Source organism: Ailuropoda melanoleuca, chromosome 5 (assembly GCF_002007445.2).
Source record: "Ailuropoda melanoleuca isolate Jingjing chromosome 5, ASM200744v2, whole genome shotgun sequence".
NCBI lineage: Eukaryota > Metazoa > Chordata > Mammalia > Carnivora > Ursidae > Ailuropoda > Ailuropoda melanoleuca.
This window is the reverse complement of record NC_048222.1, coordinates 40198310-40213758: the sequence shown is the minus strand read 5'-3', so window position 1 is coordinate 40213758 and position 15449 is coordinate 40198310. Positions and strand designations below refer to the sequence as shown.

The 15449-nt window shown below is 42.5% G+C and overlaps 1 protein-coding gene across 4 annotated transcripts in view; it reads left to right on the top strand.

The window, feature by feature from the left end:
- Positions 1-15449, top strand: part of MAP2K5 (mitogen-activated protein kinase kinase 5) — a 253900-nt gene that overhangs the window by 143745 nt on the left and 94706 nt on the right. For all 4 annotated transcript variants that reach the window (XM_019809540.2, XM_002928839.4, XM_002928838.4 and 1 more), the window contains one exon: positions 1513-1584. In XM_019809540.2, coding sequence (XP_019665099.1) covers positions 1513-1584 — 72 coding nt within the window. The remainder of the gene's footprint in view (positions 1-1512; positions 1585-15449) is intronic.

Below are 15449 nucleotides of genomic sequence, written 5' to 3'. Positions count from 1 at the left end.
ATGCATGAACAAGAACTTCAGAAATGATGGGGTGTAGGGGATTTGGACGTGAAAGTAAAAGTACCAGGGAATTGGAATGACCATGTCTATTTAGCACCTGGGAGAGATGGTCACATGACATTTGGCCCTTGGGAAGAATTGTTCTTGGTAGGAAAAGGGTTTTATAAATTAAAGAAATAAATAAAGGAAGGGAAATAAGACAATCCACCCTGCTACCTCAGGACAGGGCTTTATGTAATTTTATGGCACGTGGTCCCAGGAGGAGTAAATATATTGAGGTAGCCTGATAGGTGTGGGCAGAAAGTAGGTCACAAAGTTCTGGGTCCCAGCTAAGTCAGCTCCCCGAGATGTAGGACTGTGCCAATCACCTGAGAGCACCTGGCTCACATCTTCCACTCCCCTGGAGTATCCTCTGCTGGTGAGTGGTGGATGCCTGCTTCCTCCATGTGCAGTGAACCAGGCTGATCCTGGCCCCAGGTATTCTTCAGGGCTCCCATGAAAGCTCCCGAAGGCTGATGCCCTTGGTGGCCACCAGGAACTCCAGGGGTGGACCCACGAACAGAATGGTGCCCCGAGGGCCAGGAGGCATGGGTTATGATCCCAGCCCTGCCATGTCCAGCTCTGTAACCTTGAGCGACCATTCCATCTCTGTGAGACTTTGGTTTCTCTTATTCGTGTGCTGCTGTGTTCATTCCAATGATTTTTGTGAAGTACGATACTGAATGCTAGATCCTGGAGGGATAGAGATACCAGGCAGCACCCACTTCACTATGAAACTATTCTTGTTGAAGTAGAGAGTGTGCATGTAGTGGCTTTCTAGACAGGTGTTTGCTACACGTCTTCCGTGGAGGACCAGTTGTCCCAAATGGACCTTTCAGTCTGTTCCTTGGTCCATATCAAAAGAAACCATGATAAATAGAATAAAATGTTGAACCGTAGGTAAATCTGGGCAAAGGAAATATGGATGTTTTTCGTATTAGTCTTAGCTTTTCAACTTTCTGGTAAGTTTGCAACGATTTCCAAATGAAGTTAAAAAATTAAAAATAATAGAATCCCTAGTGATCCAGACCCATCTCTCAAAAGTGCAATTAAATGATAACATTATATAATGTTGTGTAGTGTGTCACTTCACAGCTGAGACCACTGAATTTGGAGGGAGAGAACCTGGCTCCAAATCTCAGCTCATTTCCTAGCTGAGGACTTTGCCTAAATGATTTTACCATTCTAAGCCTCCATTTTCTTTATCTGTAAAATAGAGGTAATAATGTTTTCCTCACAGGGGCTTTGTGAGGATTCAGTGAGATGATATCTATCCATATTACCTCTCTCATTTCTGTATGTGACCTGTATAATATACCTATGCGTGCATGCGCGTACACACACACACACACGAAATTGTTTTGTGCTTCATCAAGTGCCACAAAATGTTGGTGGCTCCCTGCCTTAGCTGAGCTCACGTTAGTGTTTCCTGGAGTAGCTCACATCAACTCACCAGCGTCTGTTTTCTTACAGCCTGAAAGAATTTCAGGGGAGCAGTATGGAATCCATTCTGATGTCTGGAGTTTAGGAATCTCTTTCATGGAGGTATGTTGTTTACAAGTAGATGCTTCTATGTATATCCACTCTAGTATCAGGAAGAATGAAGATTTAAAAAATAATAATAACAAACCTCCAAGGTGTTACGTGTATGTGTACACTGAGTTGAACTCCAGAATCCTTTTGTTATCCTTGAGTGGCTTGTGAACAGACTCTTCTGAGGTGCTATTTCTCACACATCACCCGTGTAAAACTTTCCTGGAGAGCGTCTTAAAAATACAGGTTCCCAGACTCCCTCCTAGACTAATTAAATCCAGATCTCTGAGAATCTGCATTATTGACGTGTTATGCACACTAAGTCTGGAGAGCCTGCATTATAATAAAAGAGATTCCAGAGAAGTTCTGTGTAACGGTGGCCTTGTCGGAATGCATATATGACTTCCAGAGGTGATTACTTTAAAGAATATAGCCCTACTCATTTGGATGTATAAGTTCTATATGTTCAGAAAGAAAAAAACACCTTGCTTCCATATAGTCATTTCATGTGTTGGCGGATGGGGCATGATACAATCCGGGGGAGGATGAGGGGTATGTATTCAGCCCAATTTTAACGTCTTTACTCTTTATCACTGTATTTAGAATGGACTTCATCTTAGCGTGCTACATGTAACCCCACTGGAACGCTGTGCTAAGGATTCTCTACCATGACTATTGATCTGTAAGGAAATGTACACAATTTCCATTAGAAGGACGTCAGCTCAGTGTGAATTACAGTAGTATAGAGTCTGGATTCTCACCAGTACTTCAAGAATTGTTTCTCACATCCATTGATTCAGGGAGGGGAGGGCCTTTTAAAAACTAGAAAGGACTCCTTAGATAAGATCATGGATAGAGTTCCAATCATGATTTTATCACCTTTTTTGGGGGTCAGATGCTTCCTCTGTGATTTTTGTAATGCATGAATGCAGTTGGATTTATAAGGAAATATCTTTAGACTCAATTCACCCGCACTATCGAAAGCAAAACCAAAGTAGTCAGTGTTTGCTAAACCATACTCTTCTGCTTCTTCACAAAAGAGAATCAAAGAGGAAGTATAACACGCACGCACCAGCTGAGGCCTTAGCAGTAATGGCGGACAGAAGCCAAGAACAGAGTTTCCCAACTAAATCCTGAAGGGCTGGTTCAGGTAACTTGTTTCGGAAGAAACTAGAACTTCTGATTTGTGGAGCTGAGACCTTGCCAGTATGTGAATTCCCTTTGCATGTTTAAATCGTTGTTATTGAAGGCATTTAATAAGTGACCGGATGGAGTGTGGCGCATTTGAGAAGTAGGTGGTATAGAGATAAGAATCCCAGATTGGGAATGAAAGACAGAGATAGAAGTTTCACCTTTGCTACTGGTTTTCTAGGTGTGCTGTGCAAGCCACTGTCCCTCACTGGGCCTTATTTCTTCCTCTGTAAGATAATGATCTCTAAGCCCCTTTCCAGACTAACAGTCTGTGACTCTAAGCAGTCCATTGTCTTTCTTTAACTTTCTGCATCAACTCTAGAGCTGAGTGACTTGGACGATGGTAAACCCTAGCGTGACATAACATGCGGTACAGAGCAGAACCACGAGAGAGCGTAACTAATGGATTTAAGATTCAGAACACATATAAAGATTCACTGTTCTTTCCTTCCACATTCATTTTGAGCTCCTGCAATGCCTGTTAGATGGGCAATGGGGATATGGTGATGAAAGGACACTCCAGTCTTGACTCTCATGGAGTAGGGCATGAGGAGGACAGAAAACAGAAGGATAACTAAATATATAATTTGTCAGGTGGTGGCAAGTCCTATGGAGAAAAAAAAAGCAGAGTGATCCTTTCTGATAAAGTAACCTTTGAGCAGAGACTTGGATGAAGTGAAAGGAGAGAGCCTGTGTGGAGTTAGTAAGGGGAAAAGAATGGGAAAAAAATACATTCAGAGAGGTAGCCGGGGATTAGATCATATATTATCTTGTAGGCCATGGTAAGGACTCTAGATTTTACTCTGAGGGGAAATGATTGAATTATATTTTCAAAAGATCATTGAGTGCTCTCTGGAGCATGGACTATAGATGAGCAAGCATGGAAATAAGGAGATCTGTTAAACTAGATAGGTAGGTAGGTAGGTCGATAGACAGATGCCCAATACATATAATGTACTGATATCACATACTGAAACACATGTCTGCCAATATTTTGGTAGGTGCTAGGGATGCAAAGATTTAAAAAGAGACTATAGTATAAGGAGGGAGGTTGCCATTGATGGATTTGGAGTTCTGTCGATCATGTTCATTTATCCTGGAGGTAAACTACTGAATGGTCTCCAGAAGACTGAAGAAAACAGACTCACTGAATTTGTAAGATTGAGGAGGATTAAGGTCTAGGGAACTGTGTGGGAAATTGTCACAGTAAGTCTGAAAACACCTGCATGCCAGAAGGAATGTGTTGGCTCATGGGGTGAAGTGGAGAGCAGAAGAGGACAGAGGGTTGCGAGTGAGGGCCGGAAAGGGTTAGGTGTTTTAATGCTCCCTGTGTTTTCAAATGGTCAGTGAGGTGCCGGATGTTCTGTCAGAAGGAGGAGATGATGTCGGTACAGGTGCAGTCTGATTATGATTGTCAGGAAGGGTTCTTGCATGATGTTCAACTAAATGCTTTCAGAGGGAACTGTGTGATTGCAGTCCTTGTCTGCTAGGAGCTCATGACCCCCTAGACAAGCAAGTGACAGCATATGACCGAACACAAGTGGTAAACCAGTAAGCCACTAGAGAACAGCATAAGGACTCGGGCGTGTGCTTTATACCAAATTCATTTGGGGTACAAGGTAACACAAAATAAGTGATAGGGAAGGGGAGTCAGTGGTTTTGAGTCCCTACATGAAAAATTGTGAGTAATTCAGTGATGAAGAGAATCCCAAGGTTCTTTTTCCCTAGGGGCAGATGTAATGAGAATATTACCTGAAGAGGATGGGGAAGTTAGTCCACAAGAAGCACTTTGTTTTCACCACAGTCTGCTTGGGATGAATGTGGCAAATCCTGTTTAAAATCACAATAGAGAGGGGCGCCTGGGTGGCGCAGTCGTTAAGCGTCTGCCTTGGCTCAGGGCGTGATCCCTGGGTTCTGGGATCGAGCCCCACGTCAGGCTCCTTCACTGGGAGCCTGCTTCTTCCTCTCCCACTCCCCCTGCTTCTGTTCCCTCTCTCGCTGGTGGTCTCTGTCATGTCAAATAAATAAATAAAATCTTAAAAAAAAAATCACAATAGAGAGAAGAGTAAATCTCAATAGCGTTTTAAAATTCTGAATAACAAATTGTGTTTTGAAACATAGTCAGCATCGTCAAAGAATTGCTTCTCTTCTGTTTATCCTCACTTTTGAAAACAAGACTCCCTTTCTAGGTGTGTGCCCTGTAGAGTAAAAACCTTAATTCATTCAGTAATTACTATTTAAGCACTTACCGTGTGCTGGGCCTTGGAGAGTGGGGACACACAAAGCTTCTGACAGAGAAGACAGACATCTAACGCGGAAACAAACAGCATGCCAGCATCTTCAGTGAAGCTGTTTCCAGAGGACCCTGAGCCCCAGGGCTGGGGGAGAGGCGGGGTTTCTCAAAGGAGTTGACAGTTGAGCTGGGTTGGTCTAGAAGAGAGTTTGCCACTGGGAAAAAGAAGGAAAAGGGGGAAGAGCCCCTCCTCATTGCCCAGCACACTCCAAGTGGATCTCTGGATGCTTCAGGAGAGATCTACTGTCAGAGCCTGCAGGCTGTCCCCTAGGCCATTTCACTACCTATCTGTGTGGGTACCTTCCTCAAGGTGTTTTGAGTCATTTTATTCCCCTAGGGTACTGGTGGTAAAGAAACAAATGGGATAAAAGTACAGGAAACTGAGCAAAGGAATTTTTCTGAAATTACGCAAGAATCAAATAGACACAAAATCGGAAGTAGAGTTTTCTAGCCCTTCCACATCTGCTAGCAGCACCCCTGCCCCCTGCAGATCCCATTAACTCTCAACCCTTCCCTGAGGTTTGGTGCCGCAGGAATCAGAACTCGCCATCATTGTTTTAAACTTCTAAAATAGCGAGGTTCACCTTTGCTTGCCTTCATCATACTGCTCTCCCCTCGTTAATGTGCTGTCACAGTCCCCATGGGGGTCATAACAAGGCCTCTCGCACACTCGTTCATAAAAGATGATGCTACATGCCACTAAAATGTGCCATTAGAAAAGTCACAGACAGGTACATTTGTGCCTTAAGCAAAGAATCTTTAATATCAGACTATCTTTTATCCAGGGCCAGAACTGCCCCAGCTCCTCTCCGTTCTGCATCCCTGTGGGATAAGATGGGTCTCTTCCAGGATTTTGTCAGCTGTGTGTAGTGTTTGGAGTTGGCACAAGTAACAGAAACATGGAGATTACCCTTAAGAAGGGGGAAGAAATGAGATTATTCAGCTTCACTAGAGCATGGCAGTTTTACTAGATGAGAAGAATTTGGCCCCTTTCTGTGTTTTTTGTTTATGGTTTTCAACTCAGATCTTTAAATGTGTTGTAGTTCTCCTCATGTGGATTAATTAAGAAGCCAAATAAAGGCCCTCACCATATGTGGGGTTTGTGTGGCCTCATTTTGTAATGGGGAAAAGGATCCATGTAGAATTGCTCTTCTTCCTTGAACCTTCACGACAGAAATCAGTGGAAATGAAAAACAAAAAAAAGAAGAAGAAGAAGAGAAAAGAAGACCCACTAACAAAGGTACAAAATTCCTGAACTTAACTAGGACAAACTAGGAAGACTAATCCTGCTTCCCAGAATATTTGACTCTTCTAGAAAGCTCGCGATGATTCAGTCAACTCGGTGATTTTTAGGACAATCCACCCTGGCAGTTTGCCATTCAAGACTTCAGGGCTAAACTTTAAAAGGAAAATTGGTCCATGATAAGAGATCTGTTTTACCGAGTTTGATGATGTTATTTAATCCTTAGGGGAGAGGAGTATACCTAAAACATTTTGGGCACAATTTCTTCATTTCACAGGCAGCTCAGTGTGTATCTCTTCTCCCACAGAATGGCCTGAGGAGAGAAGCCCCACTGTTGTTTTCACTAATTAGTTATTCCATTCATATCCTTGTGTCATTTAAGTCACAACATGTTTGCAAAAGCGGGATTTTTCAGTTGGCCCTTCTTGGGTCAAAAAAAGAAGACGGCATACACCCTTTTCCAGCCTCGCATTTGCAGTACCCAGAGCAATGCATACACATTTAAAAAGGCACCAGGCCGGTCCTCTAATGTTCTTATTCTCACTGAGTATGCTTTACAAGCACATGTTCTGGTTTGTGATTCTATCTGGCGGGTTATTATAAACCTTATTAAGGTTGGTGGTGAATAATCTTCTGACAGGTTTTTCTGCAGGAGTCAGACAGAAAGCCCATCTTTAACACATGCATTTTGCTCTTTTCACTTGGGTCCTCACTCTCTTTGCCTTTGTTTGCCTCCTCTCTCTGCCAGTCTCTTGAGTCTGAGGCATAGAACAATCTGGCTCGATGTGCTTGGTTAATTGGAGTGTCATCTAGTCCTCTGAGACCCGTCTTCAGCATGATCCCTGTTTTATTGAAGTGGTTTGAATGATGTGTTAAATGATGAAAGCAAGGTCCATGGCTTAGAAAAACGTCTCTAGATAGGTGAAGAACATATTCAGAGAGCCACACAAGGTCATTGTCATCAAAGTAACACCATCTTCTGAAAATTTTTATGAGTTCTATTGTTTCGACAGAGTTTTTCTTGTGAGTTTTAGAATCACCTTTATCAAGTTAAAAATAAATCCATGGAATGCTGTGCTGTTCACCCTACACAGAATACCATTTTTCTTCATCTCCCCAAGATACAGTTAAAATACCCATCCTTCATGATGCCTGCTCCGATCTCTCCAGCAAAAAATAATACCTTCTTCTTCTGACCTTCATCTGCATCTTCCTTGTGGCATCTGCCTTTTCCACCTTGTGCCGTAATAATTTATAGGCATGTCAGAGTTCCTTATGACAGCATTCAAATCTGATGCTCTCAAAACCTCCTACACTCCCTGGAACTATTCCACTGCCCCTAAGTGGGCACTCAGGAAATCTTTTTGGCTCAGTTTTTTCCATATTTTTGTAATAGTTTTAAAGCCATTTCTAAAAATAAAATCAGAGTTTGAAGTTTGATGAGCCTTTAACTTAAGCATACATAATGTTTGCTGAAGGTCACAAATGTTTTGCGTGCGGAGAAGGGTTTTCTTTTGCTGGAGTATAGACCTAGATTCAGATTCCACCTCTGTTAGTATAAACTGTAGATCCTTGGATAAGTCGTTGAATCTCTGGGCCTCAGGGTCCTCATCTTTTGATGGAAGCTTTACTTCAGAGCTTCTGGACAAAGGTCACAATGAGAAAATTAAGCCATCATCCCCTCTCTTTAAAAGGAATTACCTCTTGAAATATTTCTATTTGGTTCAAAAAGGCCACTAATTTGGTTAAAGCATGGAACACAGAACGTGCCATACCTTCTACTTTCACTTCAGTCTCCACTAAAAATAACCATAAAGGGATTTTTTTTTTTAAGGCTTTGAATACAAATCAAAAGGGAAAGGAGACTACAGCAACCAAATTTTGGGTGTGGGGAAACAGATGGACAGTGGCAAACAACCTAGCAGCGCCGAGAATGCTGAAATCCTACGCTAGCTGTTAAGAAAGTGACAAGCACCCCGATTCCGGTAGAACACCGAAAAGGCTCAGGAATTGGTGGTCCAGTTATCTGGAATCAGACACAAAGGTGGGACCAAAGAGAAAAGAATTATTTTTAAGGCCATATGAGAAGCATGTAAGCCAATTGACCCACAGATTCTTCCCGTAACTCAGCGTGTGCGCACAGTCGCCACTCCTCAGCCACAACACAAGAAGGTAGAGGTCTTTTCTGGAAAAAGTAAAATAAATGGTAGCTGGCACTGTCGAAGCCTGTGTCCCATTACTGAAGAACAGAGGCATTCAGTGAACAGTAAATGTTGAGACTTCCCAGCCTTCCCATCTCACCCTGTTCCTAGGATGCTGGCAGCCAAGATTACCTTTCAGGCAGAAGAGACTTTCTCTAAGGAAATCAGATCCAGATGTCGGGGGTTCATGTTACGTCATGGTACATCAGTCAGCAAGCTCCACCAATGAGCACAGTGTTTCCAGCCAGATTTTTAGCACCTTACTCTTGGCAAGACATGTGAGGAAGGCCTTTAAGACAGAAACCTAAAATAAATGGGGGAAAAAAAAAAAGCAGCTTGGAGGGCCTTGGAAACTATGCAGTGAAGAAAAATTCAGATGAGCTCCTATAGTATTCTCAGAGGGATAAGAGAAAATACTGCATTCAGGAAACAAGAACAGGCTGCTGTAACAAAGGAACTTTCAGAGAACAACAACAACAAACAGGAATGCAAATTCGAGAACCAGGTCAGAAAGTCTAAGGTGAAAAACACAAGTTTCAGGAGGAAAGAGTAGAGGAAACAGAGGGGAAGAAATCACCAAAGGAAATGTTTTCATTTTAATTTTATAATGAGAGAAATATTTATATGTTGTTTGAGATTGCCCTCCTCTTTAGCATTCCTATAGCCAAAAAAAACAAAAAAACAAAAAAACCCCAAAAAACAAAACCTAACTGTTTTTCTAAAGGACATGTCAGTGGTTTTGCCCAGAGATACGGAGTTTTTACTGGGCAATGATAAATTTTTGTATTTTCTGTAGACATCTATAATAGAATTTTTCCCAAGCATAGAAAGTAAAAATAGTTGAGGTGCCTGGGTGGCACAGTCAGTTAAATGGCTGACTCTTGGTTTCGGTTCAGGTCGTGAGATTGAGCCCTGCACCCAACTCCGTGCTAGCATGGAGTTTGCTTAAGACTCTCTCTGCAACACCCGCCTCTCTAAAATAAATAAATAAATCTTTAAAAAAAAAGGTAAAAATAGTTGGATAGAACCACCTTGTTTTATAGAAATGTTAAAACCTGTGAACATATCCCATTTTTAACATACTGCCTTCATATATATATATTTTTTTTTAATGGATGCTAGATAAGACTCATTAGATACCAAGACAATGGAATGTAATCTCCATTTACAAGCAAACAGAAAGAGCTAAGTGAAATGAAAATAAAAGTATTGAAAAAGTGGCATGGATCACTCAGCCCAGGACCCTTGGACAGAAGCTTCTGGAGGAGTTTGCTGAAGAGTGGGTAATTTTCATCCTATGATAAGATTTTCAGATTCAAGGGCTGCCATCCTAATTCTCGAACTCTTAAAATGCTCAGACTTTGGATTAACCAGATAGGTTGGCACCACCACTTGGAATCAGTGTGATTTGGACCCATTTTGCTACTCCAAGTGTCACTTCCCTATCTGTAAAATGAACAGAGCTTTAGAATTCATTCATTCCTCAATATTTATTGAGCACCTTTTATGCTCCACACACTTTGAAGTGCTGAGGTTACATTAGTAAATAAAACAGGCACGTTCCCTTTCCTCGTTGAGCCTACAACACGAGGGAGGCAGATGATAAACCATAGTAAACACATTTTTTTTTAAAGATTTTATTTATTTATTCAACAGAGATAGAGACAGCCAGCGAGAGAGGGAACACAAGCAGGGGGAGTGGGAGAGAAAGAAGCAGGCTCATAGCGGAGGAGCCTGATGTGGGACTTGATCCCATAACGCCGGGATCACGCCCTGAGCCGAAGGCAGACGCTTAACCGCTGTGCCACCCAGGCGCCCCAGTAAACACATTTTTTGAAAGCAGGAACTTTCAGTATTCTAGGCTCTTCTAGAAACACTTCCATTTAATGATAACCACCCCCAGAAAGTTACTCTGAGAGTAAACTTCCATTTGAAATAGCATCCTCATCCATGTATTGGGTGGTTTTGCCAAGTGACAAGAATTATGAGCATTATCCAGACTTGGTTCCTGCCCCTAAATATACGGAAGAACCCATCCCTGCCCCCACCCCCTACATGAAAACACCCGGAGACACAGCTGTCTCTAGTGGTCTTCAGCTGCGGCTTTGTTTGCTTTTCTAGCCCTTGGAGATTATGAACCTGGTCTGAGGGGTGACGGATGGCTCTGGATACCCTATGAGCAGCTGCTGTCAGCTTCTCTAGACCATAAAACTTGGCCTTTGGTGTGCTCCACTTAAATACTGGCATTTTCTCCTCTCCTTTTTTTATAATTATTTTTTTTATTTATTCGACAGAGATAGAGACAGCCAGCGAAAGAGGGAACACAAGCAGGGGGAGTGGGAGAGGAAGAAACAGGCTCATAGCAGAAGAGCCTGATGTGGGGCTCGATCCCATAACGCCGGAATCACGCCCTGAGCTGAAGGCAGACGCTCAACCGCTGTGCCACCCAGGCACCCCTTTTTTTTTTTATAATTATTGTCAAGAACATGAGTGGAAGTTGGACCTTATCATATGTTTGGTCCCTGCTCCATCTAGTGAAACATGTTACCTGTTGATCAAAAGTTTCTGCTGAAAACCATCAGAAGGCAAAAGGATCAAAGCTGAAGGGTCCAAACAACAAGGAAATTTCAGTGGAAGACTGTATAGAAGAGGGGGCAGGAGTGTGGTCTGGAGTCCATGTCATGGGCCTCCTTCCCTTCCATTGAAGAATGTTGAGAAAAAGAGCATGTAACAGTTTCCATCACTTATTCCCCTGCTCTCACTCCCCTTTCTGTAATTCTGTCTTAACTTGATTTTTTCCATTGTCATTTTTTTAATCTAAAACTTTTGTAACTTACTGCAGAAAGGAGCCATTAAATGACCTTTGGGAGATGATGGATTGGCTAGTTCAGTCCGCTGCAAGGTTTGTGAAGGGATCCAGCTGTCTCAGATTACCATGCCTAAATGGGCATTTTCCAAGGTTGTCAGTGATCGCAGTCAATGTGCAACTGGCAGACAAAGTGAGTGTTTCCCACTGAATGAGGCATTGTTGAGCTTGCTTTGTTCTGAGAGCTATCCGAACAACCATGAGATTGACAAAACAAGATGGAACAGGTGCTCGCAGTCCCAGCTAAGCATTTTATTATTTTGATGGATTTCAGACCGATTTTAAAGTTTTTCCAACAGCACATGGCCAAATCGTGTGTGTTTGTGTGCACCCAAACACGCACAATTTGGACTTTTAAAAAACACATTAAGTCAACAAAGTCTTCGCGTGAAGACTAAAGAAATAAAGAGAAGACAAAGCAAGCCTTTGACAACCCATATTCAGATATTTGAAGGATTGTCAGGAGAGGCAAGTTTCTGCTCAGCAACTGGCAGGCTGAACTCTCTGAAGCTAACGTGACAAAAAAAAAAAAAAAAAAAAAAAAAAGCCCATGGTTTCTATTCAATACAAAGAAGAAAATTCTAATGGATAGAGCCCTACCTCCTTCCGACTCCTCTGTGGACTCATCCCCTTTAGGAATAAAAAGGCCCGGTTTATGTAGTGACTGAATAATCATATGTCATATCTCAAGTTTTTGTTTTGTTTTGTTTCTTAAGAAGAAATGCTTTGTAGGAGAAATAGGGATGAAGTTAGGTAACATACAGTCATTTATTCATTCACCACTCAGAGAATTTTTATTGAGTGTCTAATATGTGGCACGTGCCATGCTAGTCACTGGGAACATGGCTGTGAATGAAAGTGACAAAATCCCTTCATGGAGCCTACGTGTTAAAGAAGGTGTTTGACAACAGCAAGTCCTTAGATGGAAACAAACAGCGTTATATGATAGGAGTAACTGAGTGGTGTGGTGTATAAATTAAGATCTCGTAAATTGAGATCTAAAAGATAAGGGGCCAGTCTTCTCGTGACATCTGTCAACTCTAAATTCTGTGAGTGATAATTTGGGGAACCACTGCTGCTCCCTCGAGATGTCCCGTGGTAAAAACCACTGATCCTAGAATTCTGTCAACACTCACACTCCGTGACCTGGAAGTCGCTTTAAAGACGCTCTGGAAGAGCCTGCGGACCATAGCACGTACTTTGGTTCTGAGCCGGTGAAGGAGAGCTTTCACGTTTTTCTAGCACGTATGTAGACAAATTCTTTCACACGCCTTATCTTGTACTTAGAGATTAGAATGTCTTTTAATCAGAAGAGAGTCTTTAGAACTTGTTCAATCAGATCCCTCCTGGTACCAGTGAGGAAGCTGGGGGCCAGGGGAGGGAGGGGACCTGCCCACAGTGACCGCATGCAGCCAGTCCTGTGCAGAGGAGGACTGGAATCGAAGACTTCTGATGTCAAGTCTGGTGCTCTGTCCTTTTTTTCAGCTGTTGACGTCTTCTTGCTTGGTGTCATTCTCACAAGAAGGGTAACAACATAACACATTGCGTGTACCTAACACTTAACAAAACCACTTGGTTTTGTTACCTCATTTAGGCTCCCCTACACCGTGATGGGAAATGACTGAAAAATTAGTGATTTGAGGCACCCGAGATTCTTCCACTGTATAAGCATCAAAGCTCCCATTTCACAAATAAGGAAACTAGGATCCAGAGAAATTAAAGGACTTTTTTAGAAAGGTTGTGTGACTAGACCAGGCAGCAGCAGTCAGGTGCCCTCACTCTGCTGCTTTCATTATGCTGTAGAGAATAAGTGGATCAAGTAGTTTGGAAAGAGAAGAGAGAACTGGTAAATGTAAACAAGCAGAAATTAGATAAAGAAAAAGACTGGTTTTTCGTGATTCTGCTTGTCAGTCAAGGCTGCTTTTCCCAGGCTTACTACCGACACTGTCCCTGTAGCTGCTTCAGTGTGACCAGTGTTTCAGAGTGTACATGTACCGTGGGCTTTCAGAAACCAATGCCTAGTTTATGTTTCTTTTTTTGGTTCAAGATTTTATTTATTTGTTTGGCAGAGAGCAAGTACAAGCAGGGGGAGCATCAGGGAGAGGGAGAAGCAGGCTCCCACTGAGCAGAGAGCCCAACGTGGGGCTCGATCCCAGGACCCCAGGACCTCCTGAGCCACCCAGGCGCCCCTTTAGTTTATGTTTCTAAAGAAATACAAAAATTAACCTAATCTCCAAGGCGTCTGCTCTGTTAGGAAGTGGGTAGGTGAGAATTCCATCTAATCAGTAAATATTTATGTAGCACTATTCTGTGTTGGCAGGAAGGATACCAACTTTGCCCTCAGGAGCTCCTTGACTAGTAGGTAGAAAGATAAATAAATGTGCAATGGAAGTGCGTAGGACTGGGCAGATGAGAGGGAGGGCTGACGTCGATGTCAAGGAAAGCATTTCAGTTATCTATTACTCTTAATAAAGCACCCAACGTTAGTGGCTTAACAACACAACCCTTTATTTACTCAGGATTCTATGGGTCAGGAATCTCAGGGCTCAGCCATTAGACGTGGGATCCACAGGGGTCTCCGGTGCGGGTGCAGCCGGATGGTGGTTAAGAATGGAAGATCCAAGATGACTTCACCTGCATGCATGGCAGTGAAGTGGCCGTTCCGTCTCTCTCTCTCTCAGGAGCAGCATACAGGTGCTAGAATTATGGGAACACTACCTGATGATGACTCCCTTCACTTTGAAATGTCTAGAAACAGAAGTGTGGAGTTGGTTGAACCAGCAGGCTATACCCTAGCACTAATGTTTCTCAGGTACTCACAGCTGCAGGGCTCCAGTGAGCAGGTTAGAAATGAAGGAACACCCCACCCCACCCCATACCCAGAGCTAGGTCTGCAGGGACTGGTACCATGATTAAAGTTGTGTACTGTTAGAGGACATGGGTCAGCATTATACAAACATATTGAAAGGGTGTCATTTCTTAATTCTCACTGTGAAGATTAAAATGGTTATTGAATTAAGTACACGAGATGGATTGGAGGGCAGTTAACTCCAGTCTTTTTCCCTTCTTGCAACCCCTAAGTCTTTAATAAGAAATAAGCCATTTTAATTAATCATAATGCTTAAATATGTGAAAGTGATTATTCTGAGCAGTGATGTGTCAGTTAGGAGCACCCACCCGTAATGCGGAGCAGTCTGTACACTGTGTTCATTGAAGTGGTGCAGCACAGAGCGGCGCCTGGGCGGCTCGGTCAACTACGTGTCCGACTCTGATCTCAGCTCAGGTCTTGATTTCAAGGTCATGAGTTCAAGCCCTGTGTTGGCCTACATTAAAAAAAAAAAAAAGGTATGATAGCATAGAAACAACGGACATGCACTGCCAGGTTGGCTAGGCTCTCGAAGACCTCACCATCAGGGGGTTTGTCATAATCAACAAATGCTTATTGTCAGCCGACTGCAAAATTCCATTTCTGGTGTCATGGAGAACGCAAAAGTATATGACTTAACAGTCTGCCCTTTAACAAAATTTAAAATTTACCAGGCCTTAGAGACACAGGAAGATGTAGAACAGTAGGAAATGTCAGCAGGTAGGATTGCGCTACACTGCCAGTGAATGGTATGGACAGGGAGTGATAGGAATTTTGTCTTCAAAATTGTAGTTCTGGGATTAACTCCCAGCAGAAGAGGAGTAGTTGGAACCAAGCCCTGAAAGGATAGGTAACCTGGAGTTCCGTCTGTTCATCTGTTGTTACACCATCATAGAATCCAGATAGAGAAACTACCCCCAGTATTGCATTTGGAGTTGTGCAAAAATTTGAAGTTCATTTTTTCTATTAGAAAAGTAAATTGTTTGCTTTCATCCGTCATGACTAAACATTATCTGTTTTTAATTTAGAGTTTCTCACTGAATTTCCATTCAGTGCACAGACACCATTAAAAGAGACCTTTGCAGTTGTTTCTCAGTGACTTTTAGAGATTTATGTACCCAGATATTTTAATTAGCATTGCTCTGAGTAAAGTTACCTGTGGACATCAACTTGGAACAATCGGAGTGTCTTCAACGCTACAAAAGTGGGTCTCTTTA